This window comes from Astyanax mexicanus, chromosome 24 (genome assembly GCF_023375975.1).
Source record: "Astyanax mexicanus isolate ESR-SI-001 chromosome 24, AstMex3_surface, whole genome shotgun sequence".
Lineage (NCBI taxonomy): Eukaryota > Metazoa > Chordata > Actinopteri > Characiformes > Acestrorhamphidae > Astyanax > Astyanax mexicanus.
In genome coordinates this window covers 4,634,467-4,661,222 of record NC_064431.1, presented here as the reverse complement: position 1 = coordinate 4,661,222, position 26,756 = coordinate 4,634,467, and the positions used below count along the sequence as shown (strand labels likewise).

General features: G+C 35.5%; 2 protein-coding genes across 2 annotated transcripts in view; one reads left to right on the top strand and one right to left on the bottom strand.

Annotated features, from left to right (window-relative positions):
* mmel1 (membrane metallo-endopeptidase-like 1) overlaps positions 1-26,756 on the top strand; it is a 230,362-nt gene that overhangs the window by 22,794 nt on the left and 180,812 nt on the right. The window contains exons 22-24 of the mRNA XM_022682273.2: positions 1,016-1,111; positions 2,449-2,525; positions 3,040-8,259. Of these exons, the coding sequence (XP_022537994.1) occupies positions 1,016-1,111; positions 2,449-2,525; positions 3,040-3,139 (273 nt within the window). The 3' untranslated portion in view covers positions 3,140-8,259. The remainder of the gene's footprint in view (positions 1-1,015; positions 1,112-2,448; positions 2,526-3,039; positions 8,260-26,756) is intronic.
* prxl2b (peroxiredoxin like 2B) lies at positions 12,038-26,297 on the bottom strand. Its single transcript, XM_007251442.4, has 7 exons — positions 26,115-26,297; positions 24,417-24,621; positions 23,587-23,638; positions 22,525-22,588; positions 21,874-21,949; positions 21,401-21,519; positions 12,038-13,174 (listed from the first exon to the last, which is right to left on the bottom strand). Exons 1-7 carry the CDS (start codon positions 26,175-26,177, stop codon positions 13,148-13,150), a joined length of 606 nt encoding a protein of 201 aa, XP_007251504.3. The 5' UTR covers positions 26,178-26,297; the 3' UTR covers positions 12,038-13,147.

Here is a 26,756-nt window from a genome sequence, read left to right as displayed (position 1 = left end):
GCATCATTAAAATAGTGTCGGAGTTTAAGAATAAATCCATGCTGATGGGAGTGCTGGTATGGAAGTGAGGTGTGTTCAGGTAAATTTTTGGCGTGTTGCTATTTTAACGGCAGAAAACACAGGTGCTCCACTGATTGATATGAACCTAGAAAACAGTCAACAGCGTGAACACGCAGGTCAGTATCCTCTGCTGCGCTGTTAAAATATGAACGTGCCAAAGTCAGAGTGCACCTGCCTCTTAAAGGGAATGGCAAGTGACACACCGATTGGTTTATTTCACGTTACACACCCATGATTAATTAAAATGATTAGTAAATGCATTGTCATGGAAATGTCATGGGATATTGAAATAGCAATTTCCAGGCCTGGGTAAGTTTTGGAAACATAAAAAACCCAGAAGCTTTTGGAAAAGTCATGGTAATTTGTTCTACAAATCTTTGTGTTTCTGTTTATTGATGGAGAAAATCTATTTTGAGCTAACAAATACATCAGCTCAGAGTTAATTCAGTCATTTAACCCTACACAATGGAGTTCTCAGGATCTGACACACATTTTATTATTTAAGATTGTGTCTCATAATTTTATCTGATTCATTTCAGGCCTACTATAATCAATTTGATTATAGTTTTAGTTGTTTTTTGGTTTTATTGCCCATGTCTGCACTAATGTTTTAAAAATTGTATGGTCTGGAATGGTCATAAAAAATCATGGAAATGTATTGGTTAAAAAGTGTATGAATCGTAATAGAAAGATTCATGGAATGGAGAGTTTCCATGGCTGAGGAGCTCCATCCAAGCCTCACATCACCAAACACAGTGCATATGAACACAGGATAGTGTATCATCATTACCTTCACACACACAAATTTTTATTCAGCTCCTTCTTGGTGTGTTATTTTATGTGATTTTCATTCTCATTATTTTGTTAGTGAGTGTACCGTTTTAACCTGAATAATAAGGACAATAACTGACAAAGCCCTATCTTTCTTTGTATATTTGTGTGTATCGGGCTTTAGGCATACATGAAGTGGATAGAAAGGGAAGGCGAGGAGTCTTATCTTCCAGGTTTGGACCTGGACCATAAGCAGCTCTTCTTCCTCAACTTTGCCCAGGTGAGTGACAGGAAGTAATTGGGATGTTTATTCCCCTTGACAGGCATGCAAGGTGAATTTCTGACCAGTCTGGTGAGGACCGCATCAAATTAAATTGACTTGCATGGAGAGGAAGAGGCCCTACCTTCTGAAAGTAAATTGCTACATGCTCCCCAATATCTTGGAGACAGGTTGGATTGACTGGATTGCAGAATCTTGCCAGATGGGCTGTGTGATGTTTCAGCTTTAAAGTGACAGAACTGATAACAAGGTCTAACTCTTGGGAGTTCTCATAGCCTCACAGCACATTTCATATTATGCCCATTTGAGAGTCCTAAGCCAAAGTCAGAGCAAAAAGAAAAGTGTATATCAAACTTTAGAACAGAATCAAGCTCTAACATCTTTTTCTATAAAATGATTATGTTTATGTACATTTACAGTTAAAACAGTATAATAGTTAAGGCTCATAAGACTGTTCTGGTTCGGGAACCTAATTTTGAACCGGTTTGCCTCGTTTCCACCAAGCAAAGTAGGTTCTGGGACAAGGAACATTGGTTTGCAGTGGGAACTGAAGAATACTGCTTCTGTTCACTGCCGCTGTTGATGACGTATGATCTGAAGTTTTGATGGTTCCACTAAAACTGGTGGAAACGTGGGCTGGTTCACTGAAAAGCACCATGTTTCTTATGGGCGTTTTCACACCTGTAGTTCGTTTCTCTGGTCCAAATCAGTAGAAGAGTTCGTTTAGTTGGAGCGTTTTCACCCTCTGTTTGGTTTGGTTTCACACAGGCATAAACCTAAACGCACCAAAATGTGCATCAATAAACCATGTGAACAGGGTGTGTCCTTTCATTGGTCAGAGCTTTCTGGAGCGGGAGTAAATATAAATATACGAAACAAGTAATTGGTCTCAGTGCAGTTCTTTTGATCCTCACCCGAGTGCGATTACTGTTCTCACAAACCGTTTTCCGCACTAAAGTTACAAACGGACCAGAGTTCATTTTAACTGGACCAAACAGTGCTGGTGTGAAACCGCCCTTCAAGTCCAAACGGAACTGGTTCAAGAGCCAGAGTTCTGTTGGTGAAAAAGTGCTATAGTGCTATAGTGCGTTGTAGCTATTAAGTTTATTGCATTTTTTTTAAGTCCCCTGGCTTTAGTTTAGCAGAATGTAAAGAATATAAAAGATGTGTTCAAAGGGTTTCACCTGTAGCCTGATATTCCTTTATCCAGCCGTGTGAAAGCGTGACTGAAAGTCATTACATATCAAACAAAAGTTGAACACCTGCATCAGTCTGCAGCAGAAAACATATAAGTGTCACATTGATAGTGAAAAAGAATATAATTGCTTTTTTTTCAGGTATGGTGCGGAGCCTGTCGCCCTGAATACGCCATCCAGTCCATTAAAACAGACCCTCACAGCCCTCTGGAGTACAGGTGAACTTCTCCCCCAGCAACGTAAAGCTTAAATTATCAATATTTTAAAGATTTAGAATTAGTATCTGTGATGATTTTAATCACATATATTAATCAGAATTGATAACAAATATTCTTCGCTGCAGGTTTACCCTATTCATTTGATTAGCACCACCATGTGGAGTAATGGGTTTCTATAAAAATATTGATTTTTGATACCACATATTGATACAGTATGATGTGATTAAAAGATACAACATACAAAGACACCTTGAATAATAATAATTTTATTTAATTTGTCTGTTAGCTTGTTTGCTAAACTGTCATCTGAAGAAGTGGATGGTTTCCTGTTGTGTGATCACTTGTGGATTTCTCAGCTTGCACTGCCACTGTGATTAAGAGATCCCCAGTTTGAATCCTGGTCATGCGGCTTGCCATCAGTCCCTTTTATAATATGTGTTTAATGTTTCATATATGCAAGTAATTATTCTAAATCTTGAATCCTATCTTATCTCTCATCTCCTAATTACACCAGGGTGCTGGGGTCCCTGCAGAACTTTGAAGCGTTTTCCGAGGCCTTCCACTGCCAGAGAGGAGCTCCCATGAATCCGGAGGAGAAATGCAGAGTGTGGTAGCTTGTGTCGTATTTAGCGAATGGTTTGCTTTCTTCACCAAGGCAGTAGCTGGGAAATTCCTGACCTTTAATGTTGTGTACGACTGGCGATGAGCTGCCTTATTGTTTTGTCTCTTGAGAGAGAGACAGAGATTATTATGGCTACCTAGTTTTACAGGCAGGTACACACAGACAAGAGACACACAGACACCCCCCCCTTTAGAGGAGTTTAGCGGAGTTTAGCGGAGTTAAGAGGAGATTAGCGGGTGTTTAATTCACACTTTATCACCTACCTAAGTGCAGTGTGCTCACAGTGAAGGTGGCAGTGTGAAAAGTGTGTTATCACTTACAGTACGAAGTTGGTTTCTGAAGGTCTGGGAAATGTGTTTGGGGAAATTTATCACACTGAATTAATTACAACATCTGAAGCTGTTGATGATATACATAATATTAGTCACGATAAAGATCAGACAGATTTATTTTTAAAGATTATGTAAATAGATAAATGCTGAATGCTGGCTTTGACTGTGGACCTTTTGACGAGACCTTCAGAAAACGTTACGCATTTTACGAAATCCTTCTGCCATCCAAAAAACAGGCTTTGAAGCCCACACAGTTTTTAAATCCTAGCGAATGTATTGTGTCTCTTTTGGCATGGAGCAGCTTTTAAAAAGGATGTTGAGGTAGAATAAAATATAAAAAGAAAAAGAAAATATATGTTTGGTGGCATCTTTTATCATAGGAATAAAATACATTATTTTAAATTGATAAATAAATGATTATATATGAAAAAAAAATTATAGATAGATACAGAGATACAGATTAGATCTATTTAATATGAAAAATATGATCTGTAAATGTAAGCTGTGTACCTCCATCAGCAATTGGAGCAATTACCTGAAGACTTTAAGACTGTTAAAAATAATATAAAAAAATCTATATGTTTTTTTTAGAAGTTTTGCAGTAGGGATATTGTAATGTGAATAATGTTCCTTCATCTTTGATGTAGTAGACATGATTTTACTGTTGGACATAAGATGCTGATGTTTACGTACATACAATCAAGTTTTATATATATATAAATATATATATAGCTGAGCACCTCAATATAAAGGTTTCTTTCTGTAGCAGTTTAACATGGCATACACTTTAAACACATGCAAAGACTTGCAGTTGTTGTATGCTGTGCCTCTTTAGAGAGAATCAGACTGAAGGCCTCTTGAAAAAACATTAAAAAAGCTAGTTTGGTTTTGCCCCGCTGCTGTCATATTAGAGCAATTCTGTAAATAATAAGCTGAAACGTGTCCACAGCTACTTCTACTACTGCTAAAACCCACATAACATGTGCCCCCAAATGTCAGCTTCAGACATGGAAGAGAAAATGATCTTAATTTTCAGGTTATTGTGAAAAAAATAATTAAAACGACTCCCAAGATAAAACCTAAGCAAAATACCAATAATTGTCAGAGCAGCCCAAACCAAACTAATCAAATTTTGGCTATGTTCCCACAACAACACTATACTATATTACTATTTTATGCGATATGCAGATATACAGGTGCAACTTAAAAATAGAACATTATTAAAAGTTACTTTATTACTGTAATTCAAAATGTAAAACTCATATAATATATAGATGTATAACACACAGAGTGATCTATTTTAAGTGTTTATTTATTTTATTGTTGATAATTATGGCTTACAGCCAATGAAAACACATAAAATTTGTACTTTTGGCAGTGTGGGCAGCGTGCCAAATCCTGCTGGAAAATGAAATCCGCATCTCCATAAAATTTGTCAGCAGAGGGAAGCATGAAGTGCTTTAAGAGACTGTGTGTCTCTCCACTCCTCCTCCAGACTCTGCTCCCTTGATTTACAAATAAAATGTAAAATTTACTGATGATCAGTGATGGTTTGGAGAGGCATGTCTGTCATCTGCTGGTGTTGATCCACTGTGTTTTATTATCAAGTCTAAAGTCAGTGCAGTTTTGTTTTCCCACAAAATCTTACAGCACTTCATGCTTCCCTCTGCTACTGATAACTTTTATAGAGATGTGGATTTCATTTTCCAGCAGGACTTGGCACACTGCCCACACTGCCAAAAGCACCAATTGGTCTTATGTAATATTGTAGTTTTCTAAAACACTGATTTTTGGGGTTTTACTGGCTGTAAGTCATAATCAACTGGATTACTGAAATATAGTAACTTTTCAATTATATTCTTTTTTTTTTTTTTAAGTCAGTGACTCTTAAGAATTGTGTATATCACAGTATAGACACTACTACAGGCCCACCATGAAACTGTGTTTACTAGACATTTAATTATTAGTAGTGTAATTTATCACAGAAGCAGCAGACTGTTATCTTTGGTAATGCCATGCATGTGATTAAAAAGAAAAAAAAAAACAAAAACAAAAAAACACTTCTTGTTAGTTCACTAAACTGCTAAAGTGAGGGAACTGAGAGGGAGGTTTTATCAGGCTTTAAGGGTGACGGGAGCGTGGGCAGCGGTAGAGCAGTGGTGGTCCTGATCTCCTAAATTGATCAGGGCGGTGCGCTGTGGAGCGTAGCGGCCAAGGTGACGGTCCCCTTCCCTCTATCTGAGACGGACACTCCACAGAGATAACCTTCTCATTAGGGGAAGCAGTGAGGACAGGCCAGTTCATTAACTAGTAATAACATCTGAGCTAAACTCACTGTAAGGGTTCAGGGATCAAGAGCGGAAAGATGAAACGGAGCAGGAATAGAGATACAGTGGCTTGCGAAAGTATTCATACCCATTGAACTTTTCCTCATTTTGTCTGCTTACAACCACAATCTTTACCGTATTGGTAACACTTTACTTGGATGGTCCATTTTATGGCCTTGTTGATGCTCAACTGACATTCAACTAACACTGAATTGAATGTCCATTCAATTTAACTTAACCCTATATTGAATGTAAATGATTCAAATTAGAACCTAAACCTACACATAACCCTAACCTTAACCCTTAATCAACCATAAAATCGAACCCTACACCTAACCCTAACCTTAACCTTAACCTAAGCTCAAAATCTAACCCTAAACCCAATCCTAAAATATTAAGATAAGCGTTTGGGTTAGAGTTGAATGTAGGATTATATTCAATAGAGAATCATTTACTTTCACCTTTTAGTTTATTTGCATTTAATAGACATGTAGCTGAATGTTAGTTGAATGTCAGTTGAGCATCAAAGAGGCCATCAAATGGACCATCCTAGTAAAGTGTTACCAATGTATTTTATTGAGATTTTAAGTGATAGACAAACACAAAGAATTGCATAAGTCTGAAGTGGAACATAAATTTTACATGGTTTTCAAAATCTTTATCAAATAAAAATCTGAAAAGTGTGAAAAAAGTGTGCAAAAGTATTCAGCCCCTTTATATCAATACTTAGTAGAGTCACCATTCCCTGCTGCCACTACAGCTGTAAGTGCTTAGGGGTTTGTCTCTACCAGCTTTGTGCAATTAATTAATGAGATTTATGGTAATGAGCAGTGTTACTTACCCTTCCCATATAGCACTTTTCATTTTCTTTTAACAATAGATTTCTTCTTGACACTCTTCCATAAAGGCCATATATGAGGAGCGTATGACTTGATATGTATGATGATAGTTGTCCTGCATATATGCAGATTCTACCACCTGAGCTCTGGATCTCTGCAGCTCCTCCAGAGTGACCATGGACCTTTTGGCTGCTTCTCTCACCAGTGCTCTGCTTGCTTGATCTGTCAGTTTGGGTAGACAGCCATGTCTTGGTAGTTTGCTGATATATTATTTATTTTTCTATTTTTGGATGATGGATTGAAGGACACTGCTTTAAATTTCTCCACAACTTTATCTATGACCTGTCTGGTGAGTTCCTTGGTCTCTTTGATGCTGTATGTTCACTAGTGTTCTTTAACAAACATCTGAGGCCCTTACAGAACAGGTGTTTAAATTTATACTGAGACTAAATTACACACAGCTGGACTCTATTAACTAATTAAGTGACTTCTGAAGGCAGTTGATTGCACTGGATTTTATTTAGGGGTTTTAGAGTAAAGGGGACTGAATACTTTTTAACATCACACTTTTCAGATTTTTATTTGATTAAAATAAAAATGGTGCGATACTTTGTGTGGGTCTATCACTTAAAATCTCAGTAAAAAAACGTTTAATTTGTGGTTTTAAGATGACAAAATGTGGAAAGGTTCAAGGGGTATGAATACTTTTGCAAGCCACTGTAAATTCTGAAAGCTTAGTCCAATCAATGAGCAGAAAGAGGGAGACAAATATATCTGGTTGCCTTGGATATTGATTATGACTGTTATCTCTCATCACAGAGACTCTGATTAGTAGAAAATATCCATATCTGCCTTTGAAGCTTTTTTGAAAGCCAGTCTATATAGGACCATAATGGCGTGTACTGTTGGTAGGAGATTCCTAGTACCAGAAATATAGAAGCTGATTTATTAAGGATTGATTTTAAAATATTAACTCACACAATCCTTGGTTTTACTTTTAGGGTTTTTATATAATGTGCACAGAAGTCGCTGAGGTGAGTAGTAGTTGTGTTCTAGAGCTTGAGCTTGAAAATTGAGTGAGAAACAGTGAAATAAAATATGCCCAGATCATCAAATCTAGGTCTTAAAAATACAATTTAAACTCAAGGATTTTTAAGGGAACATCTGATGTAATTAATTGATCATTCTGGATTAATAAAACTGGATTTACGGTCAATATTTGAAAAATGTTACTGGACAGGGAAACAGAAAAAGGATGATGTTCTAAAATGTGTGTAAATATATAGATATAAATATACACATTACAGCCTCAAGTATTTCTCATGTCTAGCACATCTTAACATTTGTACAAAAATTACAATATATTGTAAAAAGAAAAAAAAGGGTTAAAAAAAAGTTCTCGATTCTTAGAAAGATAAAGATGAGCTGAAATGAAGAACACTCCTGTGCCAAGAACTGATAAACTGATACCATCTTCTTGAAGGCCAAGGCTTGTGAAAGCAAGTCTGAAAACAGCCAAGATTATAGAATAATATATACTGAGAATATATATGTGAATAATATATATATACAGCTCTGGAAAAAATGAAGAGAGCACTTCAGTTTCTGAATCAGGTTCTCTGATTTTGCTATTTATATGTCTATGTTTGAGTAAAATGAACATTGTTGTTTTATTCTATAAACTACAGACAACATTTCTCCCAAATTCCAAATAAAAATATTGTCATTTAGAGCATTTATTTGCAGAAAATAAGAAATGGATGAAATAACAAAAAATATGCAGATCTTTCAGACCTCAAATAATGCAAAGAAAACAAGTTAATATTCATAAAATTTTAAGAGTTCAGAAAACAATACTTGGTGGAATAACCCTGATGGTTTTTAATCACAGTTTTTTCATGCATCTTGGCATCATGTTCTCCTCCACCAGTCTTACACACTGCTTTTGGATAACCTTATGCCTTTACTCCTGGTGCAGAAATTCAAGCAGTTCAACTTGGAGGTTTGATGGTTTGTGATCATCCATCTTCCTCTTGATTATATTCCAGAGGTTTTTAATTTGGTAAAATAATAATAAAAAAAAAACTCATCATTTTCCAGAGCTGTATAAACAATTATTAACACAAGTTTGGACCCTAGTTTAGGTTGCATATTATTATTGTTATTTATTTAAAGGAAAATTAGTGAACACATCCTTCAGATTGTCTGCATGCTGTACAGCATAGTTTGTGTTTATTTGCTATATTACATGACATATAAAATGGGCCATTATCACTGTACATAACATGTTTAATTTTTTCCCTTGGTCAAACTTTTACACATAAATCTACACCGCCTGGCCAAAAAAAAGGTCACACTCTAATATTGTGTTGGAGCGCCTTTAGCTTTGAATGCAGCATTAATTTCCTTCTCCAGCACATCCCAAAGATTCTCAATGAGGTTAAGATCACAGATCTGGACTCTGTGGTGAACTCTCTCTCAATCCATGTGTGAAAATGATAAATGAGGATCTCATGCTCCCTGAACCCTGAACTCTTTCACAATTCCAGCACCATGAAGCCTGGCATTGTCTTATCTTGGAATATGATAGAAAAAAATCCATTGATGGAATAACCTGCTCTATATTCAGTACATATTCAGGTAGTCAGCTGACCTCATTCTTTCAGCACATACTGTTGCTGAACCTAGACCTGCAGACCAACTGCAGCATCAACCAACCCCACATCATTTACTTACTTAAATCCAGGTGGAGACTCTTTTTGTTTATGGCCCGGCAGTGTACTGTAAATATAAATATGAATGAAATAGCTACTTCTGTGGGTAAATGTACGAGTTGAACGTGTTAGATGCTTTACGCCAAGTGTATGTACTGTTATTTACGACTTTTCAGTGCAGATTTTCAGTGAATTCTGTATATTCTTAGACAGAGCTACTTCAGTACTGAAGATTTGATTGTATCGAGTTAAACGAGCGATTTCGCCAAGTAAAGTACTGCATGCATCTTCAGCCATGCGTACCAACTAAGTGCATTAAAAGCCATTTTGAACGCCAAGAACCTTCTAGACACAGTGATACATGATTTGTTACCTATGAGGTTATGTTGTTGCAGTTCACTTGTAGTCAACAATTCCAGTTTACAGATGCTGCTATATGAATATATGTTTGTATCTCTCCTCTTTCTGTCAACACTGTGCAGCTTTTGACTTCTATATACTGATGTAACGGCTATTTTAAAACGTCTCCGCTGTGGATTTAAAAAGAGACTGTATATGCTCTTCACTTTAAAACTGAATGTGTGATTATAATGTTATGCTGTTATGCCACTGATGATTATTCAAAGCAAAAATATAAATATATATATATGAGTAAAAAACTTTAGTTATTACCTTACTGTTATTTTAAGATAAGTATATGCCTCAGAATAAATAAAATAAATATTTAAAATATACAATTATTTTGCTTGCTGATTTTTTATTTATTTATTTATATTATTTTTTGCAGTGGTTTGTGTAGTCTGAAACAGCTCTTGTTTATTGATTTGGGTCATTAAAAATATATACTCACCTGAATTTAAGCAAAGGTACAAACAGACCACAAAAACATTGTATAAAAAATGTATAATAATAATCTGAAACAGGGAAATTCACATTAAATTGTGTACAATCCTGTGCAAATCAGTAAACACCTGTTGTGTGTGAAAAAGTGAGTATTATGTTAATATGCACACATGCTAACTTATCATCCTTAGTCAGATTTTTCCATTTTGAAAGAAAGATAGATTTGACATTCACAGACAAACCAAGTCTCCCTGAAGCTGCGGGAGTCTCCCGCATTTCGGTAGCGGCTCCCTGATGCCCGCGAGTCACATATAATCTCCCGGAATTCAAAACGAGCGCCCCAAACGCGCACACAGGCCACAGACTGTTATTCTCTAATCACGTGTGGGAAGGAGAGAGAGAAAACAGAGAGGGTTCTGATTGGCCTGTTCTCTGCAAAGTGTCTGTGACACAGCCAATCAGTTTTTAGTGTGGGCGGGCAGTGTTTTTCCCCCCTCCCGGAGCGGAATTGTTCAGTGAGTGAGAGGAAGCAGATCATGGCGGAGGCAGGGAAAGCAGAGGCAGGCAAGATACAACTCATTTCACCTCTGAATACTCTAAATTTAATTAAAAAAAAAGTAAAATTAATTAAAATAAAAGTAAAGTTTTGCTATCCTTTGGTGTGTGTGCAAGTTTTCTTTGTTCTGTTTTTTTTTGGCCTCCCTGAAATCAACTTTTGCAACTTGGGATGTCTGCATTTAAAAGCAATGTGTTTATAATAATTATTGGACAGAGGGTCTGATACAATCAAAAAACTGAACAAACAAAACTAAGACTAAAAAAAACTAAGGCTACGTTCACATTACCAAGCTGAAATGATTCAAATCAGATTTTTTGCTTAATGTGGCTCAGATCTGATTTTTTTTATGTGAACGTGCCAAATCAGATTTTATCAAATCAGATTTGAGTTACTTTAATATGTGGTCCTAAATCAGATACGTATCCGATCCATTGACATGTAACATGAATGTGAACGATCAAAGCGTAATTCATGCGTCTTTTTGCTTTTACACATAAGCATTAGCATTAGTGCTACGTGTTTCTTTCTTTCGTACCCACACTGCATCTCTTGGTGCAGCTGTGCAGCTATAGCTGCAAAAACAGCAAAAGCAAACTGCCTGTCCTTTTTTCTTCACCTCCTTCAGACCAGCTGTTTACTCTTTCTCCACTCCAGCAAAAGATGCTCCACATATGAGCTGCTAACAAACTCATCCATTTCCCTTTATAAAGCTACGAGTCTCTCGTCTCTCTAATATGAGTTTTTTGTTGTTGGTGAAGAAGAAGACGTTTATACAGGTATCAATGCGCAGCATGTGAGGAGTTTCAGGGACAGATTCGTTCACATTACACACAGATACAGATCACTTACATATGTGAATATGAACCGTCAGGATAACCAAATCTGATCTGAGCGAAAAATCGGATTTGTGCAATATGGCTTAAATGTTGCCAAACTTAAAAATAAATGAAAGTGTTTTATTTTCTTAGATTTAGATTTCTTTATTTAATAGTTTTTGGATAGTGGGTGAAAAAAGGTTAATTTGTGTAAATTATAATTGTTAGTAAGCCAGAAAATTGGCTAAAAATATTTATTGATTTAGAATGTGTTGTAAAACATTTCGAAGAGTGATGGCTTTAAATTATATATACCACAAGTGTCAATCATGGGGTCCAAGTGCAGCAGGCTGGCATAGTAGTGCAATACTTTGAGGATGAGAATGACTTGAGAATGCTACTGATAACAAGTCCAATTTAGAAAGCCTGTTATAATAAAAAACAACCTTCAAACAAAAAAAAAAAGAAAAAAAAAAAGTCACTTTAATATTTTATTACAGTGAAAAATATTTTGACTACAGTGCAAAACTGTTTTAGTTTTATTTAACAATCACAGTCCACATCTGCAGGCATTAGTATTAGTATACAGAGCAAACAGTCTTTTCAATATAAATAGTATTTAACCTCCTGAGACCTGGACATTTGCTTGTTGTGCATTCTAGCTCATTGGGATTATTAGGATCTATCGAGTATAAAAAAACAATGCAAAAAATAATGTCCTCATATTTTGATCGTAGTTTAATTAATAAACTTTTAAGAATAATTTTAGCTTTCTACAGTAAGTCATTTAACTAGTTTAATGTTTCTGTCTCAACTGGCTGTAGAAACATTTGTCTGGGATGGATTCATGTGACCTTTAGATGGTACAGACAGTCTCTCCTTAACAGATCAAAGGGTCAACGTTTCAAAAAACAATTATGTAACATGGTGAAAAAATGGTGGAGAAACAGAAATGTAATGTCCCCATTTGAGGATGCAGGGTCTCAAGAGGTTAAGTGGCCCACATGATGAGATAAAAGATTATTATTCTTTTTTTTTAGCAACTGTGTTGTTAAGTTTGCTGGATTAAATTTTTTTATTGAAGAACCAAAAGTTTTTTTTTACCACTTTATTTAGTACCTTTCTCAAACCTAAGGATGCTCCACATTAAAGACAACCAATCAGCAAGAAACCAAAAGTATCAGTTCTCCAGCAGACAGGGTGGAAAAACACCTCAGAGTAAAGTGTAAAATCACTTAGCTGGCACATGCAGAGTCTAAATGAGCAGCTAAAAATCCCATTCAGCCTGAAAGACGTCAAAGCCGCGAAGTACAGTGATTTAAATTTAGATCATAAAACAATTGTCATGAAAATGTGACAAAATCATGTAAATCAGGATTGATATATGATATTTTGTTGTGAATTACTGATCGGTAATATATCAGTGTGATTACTTTCCTCTGAAAGTGAAATGATACACAATAAATTAAAACATTTATTAATAAACTTCATGTAAAACTGTAACACAGTGATTGGTGTCAAAATTAAAAACAAAAGTTGCAGTGTAGGCTCCTGAAAACAGCGGCGATTCTTCATCTTGTACAGACGTCATCGTTGCACTACGAGAGAAACAAAAAACTAAATTAGTAAGAAGAAAGATAAATAAGAGATTACTGAATATTTGGCAACAAAAGATATTCATAAAAATGTCAATAAAGTACTTTCACTGTTGAGAAAAAAATTGCAAATTTATATCGAACAATAACTAACAGTGTAATGGAGAGACCTTTAAATGGGCATTAAACACCTTGGTTTTGGCTGACTCCAAATTTTTAAAAAGCTAAAAAATGGAAGAAGTAGTTTGGGAGGGGCACTGGGTGATGTATGGGTTTAGAGGCAGGGCAGGAGAGAGAGCTGATTGGTTAATTGGCTGAGCTGCAGCAGCAGCAGCAGTGTGCCTCTGATAGCGGTGAGACGCAGATGGTTGGACGTCAGCAGAGAGGGGCGGTATTATTGATTGTCTGATCTGCATATTGTGATGTGTCTGCGTACTAAAGTGCATGGAAACATCATCCTCGCCTATTGCACAGTTGAACCCGAGAGGCTGAGAGTTGAACACTGCAGAGGCAGAAATGACCACAATAAAAGCGTTAAGGTTTTTAAAGGTTAGGAAATATTTATAAAATGTTTAAGCAGGACTGGTATATTTTATTACATTAAAAAAACACATTTCAGCTACTAATGGAAAAAAATATGGTTTGGGGTTTAGTGGCCCTTTAGGCAACAGTGGCTCATGCCCACCTCCCTGTCTCCTGCAGGGGAGAGCCCAAAAACGGCAGGTTTAAGTTCATTTTTACACTCTGCTTACATAAAATATTCAGCATTATTTATTTCGCTTAGTAGAGTTACAGACCTTTAACAAAAATATTATTTTCCAGCTGATAGAAGCGAGTTGTCCATGGCTAGCTAAAATTAAATAATTTCACTCACAAGTACATTAATGACTAGAATAACTAACCTGAAGGAAATTTATGATAAGAATTGTACTACAAAAGTAAATGTTTTGTAATTTGTTGGCTTGTCTGCTTGAATATTAAAAAGATTATTTTCTAAATATGTACAGTATATTTTTAATTTGTAGTTTTGTAATTTTGTATTTTTTGGCATTTACACGCTCACTAGAGGTTCTGTGTTGTATATTTGATTTTTTGCCTGATTCTCTGTCCTGCGATCACATTTCTGTTAAGCAGCTTTGTAACAACTTAAAAAAAAAAAAAAAAAAAAAAAACTGTAAAAAAAAAAAAAAAAAAATTAAATAATAATAATAATAAAAAAAATCATCTTCAGTATTTGGCTTCTGTCTTAAAAGTTTAATTTTGCACTGTTTTAGATAAAAAAAAATATTTAGGTGCATATCTAAAGATAAAACTTCATTTATTTAAGTATTTAAAATAAGTTTCAGCTAGTTATTATTATCACATAAACAAGGAGGTGAAATCTTTCAGTCTTTTAAATATCTAATTAAATCTATATCTAAATAATCTAATTAAATATCTCCAAATATCTGCCGACGCCTTATTCAGTAGCTTTGATGTTATTCGCTGTGACAGCCGGACACGGACGGCGGGTTCGAGCAGCAGTTTAATTTATTATTGCTCTCGTTTGTCAGACATTTGAAGGTAACAACCACACATCCTTCCGAGTCCAAATCCAGCAGACAGGAAACGGCTAGGTAACAAAATGTCACAAGCAGTGAAGCAGCGGGTGGTGCTCTTTTATAAGTAAATAAGACTGAAGCCATGTCCTGTTTTTCACAGGCTGCTGCTGTTTAATCTCGGCTGACTGAAAAAAAAAATTATTTAATAAGAGAGTCTGTGGGTACAGTGTATAAAATGGTTTGTGTATGAAGCAACTAAAATAAATAAATAAATAAATATTAAGAAGAAAAAGTAAATAATGATACTGATTAAGTTAAAAGCTAAAACAGAACCTCTGTGTGAGTGAAGGACAGAATACAGCTTTGGAAAAATAATATATAGGTTTATGTTTAAGTAAAATTAACATTGTAGTTTTATTCCATAAATTCCAGACAACATTTCTCCCAAATTCCAAGTAAAAATATTCTCATTTAGAGCATTTATTTGCAGAAAATTAGAAATAGCTAACATAAAAAAAGATGCAGAGCTTTCAGATCTCAAATAATGCAAAGGAAACAAGTTCATTCATATTCATAAAGCTTAAAGGTTTCAGAAATCAATATTTGTTGGAATAAACCTGGTGTTTAATGACAGTTTTCTACATCTTGGCATCGTGTTCTCCTCCACCAGTCTTACACACTGCTTTTGGATAACTTCTAAGCCTTTACTCCTGGTGCAAAAATTCAGGCAAAAATTCAAGCTTGGTTTGATGGCTTGGGATCATCCGTCTTCCTCTTGATTATATTCCAGAGGTTTTTAATTGGATGAAATCAAAGAAACTCATCACTTGGTGTCTTATTTTTTCAGAGCTGTATACATATGTATTTATATTACTTTTCTCAAAGCCTATAATGCTCCAACATAAGCTTGAAGCAAAATAATCAACAAGAAACCAAAACTATCACACAGACACAGCACAGTTCCCCATAAAGCAGGTGAGACAAACTGCCCAGACCAAGGTGTAAATCACTGAGCTATTCCAGGCCCAGAGAGAGTCTTTATGAGTGTAAAAAAGTCCTGTTCAACTCGAGAAGCATCAGAGCCAGAACTACAGTCACTCAGGTCACCAGCATATAAGCATATATATCGTCAACAGGCAACTGCAATACCCAGCCGCCATAAACAAAATTTAGTTTGGCCTTTGGTTCATTGATCTCAGATACTTGCCAGGTTCTTAAACGGTTGTCCTGTTTCTTAGCGGACCAATCAAAAACAAAGTGTAGGGGTTCAAACTAAAGATGGGACCGATCCAATACAGTATCCGTATCGGGCCGATATTGACGTAATTTAATGTATCGGATATCAGGTGACCACAGCTGATCCAATTACCAATCCATATTCCAGTCTGCAGTTTGAGCTGGACAATAAATCCGCTGTAACGCTAGGGTGACCAAACGTCCGTATTTCCCGGGACATGTCCGTATTTCACGTCCTGTCCCGGGCGTCCCATTAAATTTACAGGCACTAGGGCACTGCGCACGGCGCTGTGTGTGACATAATCCCTGAGCCGCCTCAGTGAGAGCAGTAGACAGCGTCAGTCTCACAGTCAGAGCACCTAGCCACCACCCTCCCCCCCTCCCGTCAACAATCACAGTGCAGTCTCACTGTCAGACCACACGCACCTCGCTTCATAATCCATCGCCACCGTTAGCATTGCCGCTTAGCCGTTAGCCACTGCAGCTAATCCACCATGCTATGTGTCAAAATAAAAGTCTTCAGCGCAACCACTGCAACAAAAAAAAGGTCTAAAACCCTGTATTTAATATTTAACATATTTAATATAATAAAATAAATAATAATAAAAAATTTAATATTTAATTTGAAAGAAAGCTATTGTGTGTTTGTATATAAAGTGTGACAAATAAATGACTTTGGAATGCATCTACAATAAATGTACTTGTGTATACTCTTCAAAGGGCTGTGTGGTCTGTTTCAGCATCATTATGTAACCTTAATCATAGTAATGAGATTTATATCAGTTTTATATCGGAATCGGATCAGAGCTGAAAAAAAAAGCTGATAGTTCAAATTAAGAATAGGATGGGGCCTATGCATCTAATAATTTATCAGGTTTATAAGGTACGTTAGATGCAGAGAAATCACTAATCTGCACTGAACTGTGAGAGACCCCTTTGGTCCACACTGTGACTGCTAGGCCCTTTCCTTCCTGCAGGACGGGGTGGGAAAACGCTGACCGTCCCCAGGGGCTCCTGGGAGGGAGTGAGTGTCAGAGCCGGGTCAGGGGGGATCTGTTACGGCTGATCTGCTGTAAGATAGGGCTTTCTGAGCGACGCCGTGTTTACACTGAAAGAAGGGCCCATGCTGTCAACAGCAGGATGTGGCGACAAGAGAACTTCATGCGTCGACATCTTCGTTTACTAATCTGCATGTAATCTAATAAACTGTGGAACAAACTGTGAAAAAGGTGTTCTTTGAGCAAACTCTTTTAAACAGGTAAAGTATCTTTACATTGACTTCTTTATACATATATCTCTTCTTTATGGATTAAAAAATTGGCTATTCTATGGCACTGGTGCACCTTTATATTTAGGAGAGCATGTTTTAAAAGCTACCATTTAGATCAGATCAAACAGTTTTCTTTCATATCTTTCATAGATCTGTATATATATTTACACTCAACCTATATTTAAACCATCTAGAGTTTAAAAAACATCAATGAATACAAAGGAAAAACAAGCCACAATTTGGAATTAATACAAGAAGTAAATAAATAAATTAATTTAAATTTAATAAAAGAGTGTCTGAAGTTAAAAAATGTTCATACTTTATGTTGTTTCATGTTCACTCAAATTATAAGGTACTGTAGATTTAAATGAAAATAAATAAATAAATGGAAAAAAATAAAGAGAATAATAAATTGTTAATTAAAAAGAACTTCAAGTATATTTGGTACAAAAATGATGAGTTTCTTTGATTTTACCAAATTGAAAACATCTGGAATATAATCAAGAGGAAGACGGATGATCACAAACCATCAAACCAAACTGAACTGCTTAGATTTTTGCACCAGGAGTGCAGGCATAAAGTTATCCAAAAGCAGTGTGTAAGACTGGTGGAGGAGAATATGATGCTGAGATACATGAAAACTGTGATTAAAAACCAGGGTTATTCCACCAAATATTGATTTCTGAACTCTTACAACTTTATGAATATGAACTTGTTTTCTTTGCATTATTTGAGGTATGAAAGCTCTGCATCTTTTAGTTTTTTTACATTACATTACATTACATTACATTTCATTTGGCAGACGCTTTTGTCCAAAGCGACTTACAATAATGAAGTACAAAAGTAATAGGAATTTAGATAACCCATTTTTAGATAGGGCTTAAAGGAGGTCGAAGGGAAATAAAGGGATAGAGAAGTGAAGGAGGGGAAGAAGGAAATGAGGTTAGAAATAGTTAGTTAGTTAGAGGTGTTAGGAGAGTAAGTGCTCTTTGAAGAGCTCTGTCTTCAGGAGTTTATTAAAGATAGTGAGAGATTCTCCTGATCTGGTAGTAGAAGGTAGTTTGTTCCACCATTGGGGAACTCTGTATGAGAACAGTCTGGATTGCTTTGTGTGAATGTTTGTTTGGTAAAGCGAGGCGACGTTCATTGGAGGAGCGCAGCGGCCGGGAGGTAGTGTAAGCCTTCAGGAGTGAGTGCAGGTAGGAAGGAGCCTGTTCTGTCATCACCTTGTAGGCGATTGTAAGAGTTTTGAATTTGAATTTTTCAGCCTTTTTTCTCATTTTCTGCAAATAAATGCTCTAAATGAGAATATTTTTATTTGGAATTTGGGAAAAATGTTGTCTGTAGTTTATAGAATAAAACTATATATAGGTAACACTTTATAATAAGGATCACAAATAAAAGTACATATGACAGTAATAAACTTATTGTCTAATGGTTAAGTAATGTCTCAACTAGTTATTAACTGACACAAATTAAGACATCATGAAACATTATGAACAGAGACATTATTTAAAGAATGAAGTAATGATTAATCATGTCTTATCTAGTGTTAACTAGCGTACTGTTAATTAACGTATCCTTATTGTAATGTGTATATATTTATAAAAAACAACATTAAATGCTTGTATTTGGATTTTAAAGCAAATAACACAATAATAAACTACAAAACAACTTTAAATATGAAATAAAAAGTATTTAATAAAGAAACAAAAACCTCACATCTCTGTCTGAAGTTAAAAAGAAAAAAAATAAGATCAATAAACATCAGCACCAGCAGTATGCACATTTCTAATGACTCTAAGAATAGATGCTTATGGGAGTAAAGTATCATTTCTAGCTGTCAAACACTTACACTGAGGTGTGGTCAAGCCTCTATTGACCTGTCAACCTCAACCAGCAGTAAAATATACAGAAATTTTCCTCTGATTGTTGGAGAAAACCCCTATTCATCACCCTGCATACATGTGACGACCATAAGAGAGCGCACAGGCACTGGAGTTAACGCTCACGGTATTCCCCTCAAATAGAGTGACGCACTGTTACCAACCAAAATAAACAAAAGCATGCAGCCATCTTTAAACCTGAACTGTACCACATTGCTACCTATATTTATATTAACCTTATAAGAGCCAGTCTAAAAAAAACAACTTCCAAAACTGTATAGATACCAATCTACAACCTGAGATACTGTTTATAAACATTATTCTAATCATAAATGTACTTCAGCATTGCTATCCCAATCATTGATTTACCTCAGCCGTGCTATTCCAATTATACATTCACCTAAGAAGTGCATTTTTATTTATAAATTTACCTCAGCTTTGTTATTCTAATCAATGATTTACCTCAGCAGTGCAATTCCAATCATAAGTTTACCTCAGCAGTGTAATTTTATCATAATTCAACCTAAGAAGTGCATTTTTATTTATATATTTACCTCAGCCCTGTTATTCTAATCATTGATTTACCTCAGCAGTGCAATTCCAATCATTGATTTACCTTAGCAGTGCTATTCTATTCAAACATTTACCTAGGAAATGCATTTTTAATTATATATTCAAATCAGCCCTGTTATGCTAATCATAAATGCACCTCAGCAGTGCTATTCCAATCACTGATTTAAATCAGCAGTGCAATTCTAATCAAAAATTTACCTAAGAAGTGCATTTTTTTATTTTTTAATAAATTTACCTCAGCCCTGTTATTCTAATCATTGATTTACCTCAGTAGTGCCGCAACCCACCATTCAGCTGAGCCATTACACTGCTTATTAGTGCAGAAACAGGCTTTAAAACGCATATACTATCAATAAACACCAATTTATTCAGTTGCATCTGCGTCTGAGCATCTTCTGAGAACTGCGTCTAGCTCAAACTGCTGTTCTTAGAATTGTTGTGTCCTGATAAAAAAAAACAAATGTCCTTCCTGTGTCTGAATTACTTCAAATTACTTCAATTATATTAATGATGAATACAAGAATTCAATATAACGAGGACCATGTTTCAGGGATTTTTTTATTCTGGATATAATGAATGTTCCTGAGATTCTGAGATATAAGGCCAGAACTCTCAATATTTTTTTATTATGACAAAAACCTTGCTTACTTGTTCCAAGCAAAGCAGTTTTTATCTTTCAACCAATCAATCCATCATTATCTGCTGTAACTCATAAGATTATTATGAGATTATTATGAGAGGCTCTTTATGGTTTAGGATTTAAAACTGTAGCTATGAGCTGAAAATCTTTTAGAAAGGATGTTTATGCAGTGTTATACGGGGTTATATATTGAAATAAATATATTTGATATGATTTAATTGTAAATTAGTACTGAAGTAATTCAGACTATGAAGAAGCACATAAGGAATCATGAAGGAACATAAAAAAGTGTTAAACAAACCAAAATACTCTGAGCTGTTAACTTGCAGTTTCTGAAGCTGATTACTCTGATGAACTTTTCCTGTGCAACAGAGGAGCCGTCCTAACGAGAGCCAATTTCATCAGAACGTTTTTCTTGAAATTTCTTGGATTGACTGACCTTTTTTTTTTATTAAATAATATTTTTTTTCTTTACTTATTTGAAGACCAGAAGTTGTGTGTGTACATTTGCACATCTTTGTCAGCAATGGGTGTAATTTCATGTAATTCATTCATATAAGGGGTGTCCACAAACCATTTAACGTATGGTACAAATAAAAAAAAAAAAATAATAATAATAATTCTTCTATTTTTTTTTTTAAGAAAAAGCTAAAAACATATCTTTTTACATTAGCTTTCAATTAGCTCCTTCTTAATATATATTTATTATATAAATTGTATTATTTGGTTCAGACTTTATTATTAACTTATTTTAGCTTATTTTTATTCTTCTAGCTTTTAATGAGATCTTATTGTCTTATCTTATCTGTCTGGTTTTTATTGTATTATTATTCTATCATAGTTGTCATTCATTTTTTACATGTATTATATTTTATTAGGGTTCATTTTAATTTACTTTTTTTGTTGTTGTATTTGTTTTGTTTTTCCGTTGTTTTATTTGCTTATTGTGCTTAATTTCTTATTCTCTTTCTCCCTATGTAAAGCACATTGAGCTGCATGTTTATGTATGAAAGGTGCTATATAAATAAGGTTTATTATTATTATTATTATGATTATTATTATTATTATTATTATTAATCTCACCTGTGGTCTCACGCCAGCCTGAACGCTGGCGCTGATGCCCAGGGCTTTGGTTATGTCCTCCAGCGGTACATGGTCTCCTGGTGTGTCTTGGATGAAGTGCAGCAGGACCTTCTCACCACCTGAACACAGCGACAGTGACAGTAGTGAAGACACACTGCCCTCTAGTGTCTGATATAACAACACAAGTTATGTATTTACTGTGATTAATCACACTTTTTCTTCTTAGGACACATTTTTTATAGTGGATATTTAGATGTAAATAAAAGAAATGTAAATGTAGGAAATAAAAATGACATTATATTTATATTAGTGGTGTCAATTAAAATACTAGTATACATTTGTACATTTAAGGGGAGATCAAAACCAACGTAGGGCGCTGGGATAAAGAATGCATGATAAATTGGATAGAGAAAACATTTTTTACTTTATTTTAAACATCTCAGCTTTTTAGTGCAGCAGTAGTGACCACATACCTTTAGCAACAATCAGCATGCCCCCACTTTGTAAAAGATCCCCACTGAAGTTGCCCTGAATTCCTTCAGCACTTGCCTGTGTCAAATATAGACAGTGAGATGCAATTCTAACACAGTATATACTAGTCATTGGCACTTATATATTGGCACTTATATATTGGCAAGTTTCCAGAAAAAGTAGTATTTCTTCCAGAAAATTGTTACAATTGCACATGTTTTAGTAAACACGTTTATTTCATTTGTGTGCATTGGAACAACACAAAAAAAATACTGAAAAAAACAAAACTGATAAAAAAATAACTTTTTTTGTTTCAAGCATGTGATGCTCCTCAGTGTAGGGGTGAATGTACTTGTTTTGCCCAAATGTACGCGAGTAAGCCAAAGCCAGTGTTAGAAAGCTGGGTTTACATCATAGGTTTGGGTCTTCCAGCAGGACAATGACCCCAAAGAAAAGGAGCCCTTCCAATATGAGAGACCTGGAGCAGTCCAGCTGAGAGTTTGATGACGATTGTAGGAAGCGATTTCAGTTATTTTTTCCAAAGAATGTGCAACCAAGTGTAAAGTTGCCAATAAATTTGTCTGGCCCATTTTTCGTTTTGCATTTTCTGGAATAATTTCAGGGGTGTCAACACTGTATATGGCTTAAATTACCTTTGAGGAGATTTCTCGTACTTTTTTCCCCAATGCAGCAGGAACCACATTTATAGCATTATATCTGTGAGAGAAAAATATTCAAACTGAACCAAGTATTTTCAGACAAACACAAACAAACACAAAAGCCATGTCAAGTAAGTTCATTGTATATGTATAGTTTGTATAATGCTGTCAACATTAACACATTAACATGCACAGTTATTCTTTTTTTACACAAATGAATAATTTTGCCCAAAATTCCTTCAATAATTCACCCATTTAACAAAGCCTGATGATACACTAGCAGCATAAATTAGCAATGATATAGGTTTAGAAGGAAGTTTAGATAGTAAAGAGTAATATAGATTAAATCTCTATCAAGGGGTTCTAGTGAGAAATGTGCTGCCCAGTGTTAGAAAGCTTGGTCTCAGTAGCAGGTCATGGGTCTTGCAACAGGATAATGATAAGTTAAGGGTACCATAAGTATTAAGGGTACCAAAATATTAAGTTTATGGTACCATCATTTCTGTCCAGGCCTGTTTCATGAGTTAATGATCTTAAAGTTGAAAAGCAATGTCTGACTTTTATTTGTTCATTTTCATAGTTTTTTTTTTTATATATATATAATTACTTTTGTCAGATTCAAGTTATTTCTGTGAATGTTTGTTTTCTTTTGGGGTATCAACAGTTTTGTCCATGTGTGTATATAGACTTCATATTAGAATAGAGTCTTCTTTTTGTAGGTCTAAATAGGTTAAGGAAAATCTTATCTTCTTCCTTTTTTTCCTTTTTTTCACATTTTAAACTGATGTTTTTGACCTTAAAACTGGAACTTAAATGTAGTTCAGGATAATCTGTATTCAAAATAAAAAATATACAAATAAAGATGTTTTAATAGAAAGAAATTGTAACATAATCATACGTGATCTTACATAATTACCTTACACTGATTATTTTCTTTTATATTTTAAAATTAATTATAAAACTGCAAACCGTGCAATTTCACATGGACCCACAACAGTTTTATAATTTACCAATTTACCATCACATTTCATTATATTTGGATTATTGGCTTCATACCTCTTGAATCCGAGGTCCTTGTAGCATTGTTTCTTTTCATCAATGTAAATATCTGAAATAAAGGAGGATGAACATGTAATGCCTATATAAGAATAATTCAAACAAATCTATCAGTAAAGGGTATGTTCAATTACCACAATACAAAAAGAAGTAGCAAGAGAAAAGAAGAATCGACTCAAATTTCAAGATATTCTTAATAATACTGAAAAACATTTAATTATAATTAAAATAAATGTAACTTACCAAGACTTTAAAATAATGAGAATGGACCAAAATATCGTGATATTCTGTTTTCCAATACTGTATCAATATCACGCCTGGATCAGATAACGCTCCTTTCTCTTTCGCACTTCGTTTTAACTTGAATCTCTAGCCTTTGGACTACAATACCCAAAATGCACCACACACTGATGTTCCTCCCTTACACAATCAAAATACTGTGACATAAAGAGTTACAGCCACTGTATTGTGATATGTATCATTTATCCTGACAAACATTTATAAAAGCAACCAACAGGAGAGGAATTAACCTTCCCTCAGCTTCTATTATTAATGCACCAACAGACGTTATTGGCCAGGGGAACTGATAATACCTTACAGATGCAGCAGAACGAGATAAGGTTCAACCAAAGTGGAATACAATGGATTTATTACATACTATATTCAGACAGGTGTGTGAAGGTTTCGCAAGTGCTTCATTACTACCAGTAGTGTCAAAGGTTAACCTGCGTTGTGTAAGCATGACAACACATCATAAAACATCACAGGCAGAAGAACAACCAAACACTGAGTTACAAAACAAGGAGCTTCCTGGAATTATGAAAACTCACCTCCCTTCAGAAAACCTCCTTCCTTAAACTCTTTCAGTCCCATCTCTTCAGGTCCTACACCTATGAGAGCTACTCCATTAGCCTTCAGGTCCTTCTCCAGCTTACTGACCTCCGCAGCCATCCAGCGGCAGATCTGGCAACCAAACCGCCGGAGGAAAAAGAGCACCACTGTCTGATCCCGCCACAGAGAGCCCAGCTCCACGTTCTGATAGGTCAACAAAAACAGAGCACAGCTGGATTAGCAATGAGGATAATGATACAATCCTTGATAGTTTATTTATACACAATTTACTGACATGCCAAAGGTCATGGGACCGCAGTATTATTGTAACTTGATTAATGTAACTTCAATATGACGTATCACATTTGTACAGTTATGCTTTTATTTGAAAACAAATGTATATATAATAAACATATTAATTCAATTGTTAAGAACTCTAGTCTAGTCACAGTGTTCACAAACTGCAGTCCAACTCATCCCAAACCATCTTAACTGGGTTTAATCTGGAGATAGTGGAGGCCAAGTCATCTGAAGCCACTCTCCATCACCCTCTATCTTAATAAGTAGTGGCCACACCTTAATTATCTCGTTCCCACTCAATAAGGCCTCATTCCCACACCTTAATTATCTCGTTTCTATACAATAGGTTCTTGTTCCCACGCCTTAATAAGTCATGGTCAAGCCTTAATTATCTCATTTCCATGCCTTAATTATCTTGTTCCTACACATTAGCATCTTGTTCCCATGCCTTTATTATCTCGTTCCCACTCAATAGGATCTAGTTCCCATATCTTAATTGTCTTGTTCCCATGCTATAGGTTTTTCTTCCCACGCCTTAATAAGTTGTAGCCAAGCCTTTATTATCCCATTCCCATGCCTTATTTATCTCATACCTATGCATTAGGACCTTGTTCCCATGCATTAATTATCTTGTTCCCACTCAATAGGATCTCATTCACACATCTTAATTATCTTGCTCTCAAGCGTTAGGTTATTGTTCCCACTGCTTAACAAGTTGTGGCCATGCCTTAGCTTCTCGTTCCTACGCCTTTATCATCTCGTTTTCATACATTAATGATCTTGTTCCTCCGCATTAGGATCTCATTCCCAAGCCTTAATTATCTTGTTCACACGCATTAGGCTCTTGTTCCCACGCCTTGAACCGTTGTGGCCACACCTTAATTATCTTGTTTCCACGCCTTAAATATCTAATGTCCACTCCATAATATGATCTCGTTTCTATACATTAAGAGCTTGTTCCCACGCCTTAAATACCTATGCTTTAGGATTTCGTTCGTATGTCTTAATTATCTTGTTCCTACATATTAGGATCTCGTTCCTGTGTCTTAATCATCACGTTCCCAAGCATAAGGTTCACTTTAGGTTCTCGTGGCCACGCATTATTTTTATTACACATGATGTCACCTCAGGGGCACCGTAGTTATTAGTGCTATGGCTAAACAGTATTTGAGCAGTAACAACAGTGTACAGTGGCAAGAAAACACATATAAACACGCAAATAAGTGCATAAGGTTAAAGATACAGCATTAAAACAACGATTTTCAGAATAATTTACAGATTTTCATTCATTATTAAATACTTATAAGATTGTTAACAACACATTTAACCTCGCGTTTAGCTCGTTTCCACAGTTTTCACAGTTCTTCAGCCACCAGGACTCACTTTAAACCTCTTACCTCTCCAGAAGCGGCGCTTTTCAGCAGATTAGAGCCTAATTTGGATAAATTTACAGTCGACATTTCTGTTTATTGTAATTTCCAGTGTTTTCCGTGTGTTTACTGCAGCTCTGCTGTCCTCTCCCTGCTCTCTGCTGGAAACGCCCACGTGTGTAACAGCCGCGTTGAATAACAACGGACAGCAGCCAATCAGAATCCGGCGACTGGGAAAAAATGAGCAAGGGGGCGGGGCTTTTACATAAATTCACGACGGCGCTGTCTCAAATCGCTCCATACTCCCTTAGTAGTGCACTTTGTAGGTCCTGAAATTGCAGCGTATAAATGTGATCAGTACATTTAACCCTTTCATGCATAGAGGTCACTACAGTGTACAGCTGTTTAAATTTTTTTTTTCTTTAAATATGCTTGCAATTTTGGGCAATGCTGCATATATTTGAGCAAATACATTTTTTAACACATTTTAACATTAAAAATGTCTGTTTAGTTGTTTAGATGTATAATCATTTATTTAAATGTTTATTTTTAATTAATTAATTAATTAAATGTTTTTTTTTTACATGCACCAAGAGAGGGAGAGAGACACACAGTGATGCTGCTGCTGCTGGTGCTGATGCTGCAGGTCTTGGGGCACGCGAGGGGAGG

Bases quoted from the DNA above. Each gene is read 5' to 3' on its own strand.
- prxl2b (XM_007251442.4), bottom strand. From the start codon at position 26,177: ATGTCGACTGTAAATTTATCCAAATTAGGCTCTAATCTGCTGAAAAGC. The intron at 23,639-24,416 runs GTGAGTTTTCAT...CCTTTATTTCAG, and splicing joins AGGAGGTTTTCTGAAGGGAG to ATATTTACATTGATGAAAAG. The intron at 21,520-21,873 runs GTATGTGGTCAC...CGCTGTGTTCAG, and splicing joins CATGCTGATTGTTGCTAAAG to GTGGTGAGAAGGTCCTGCTG.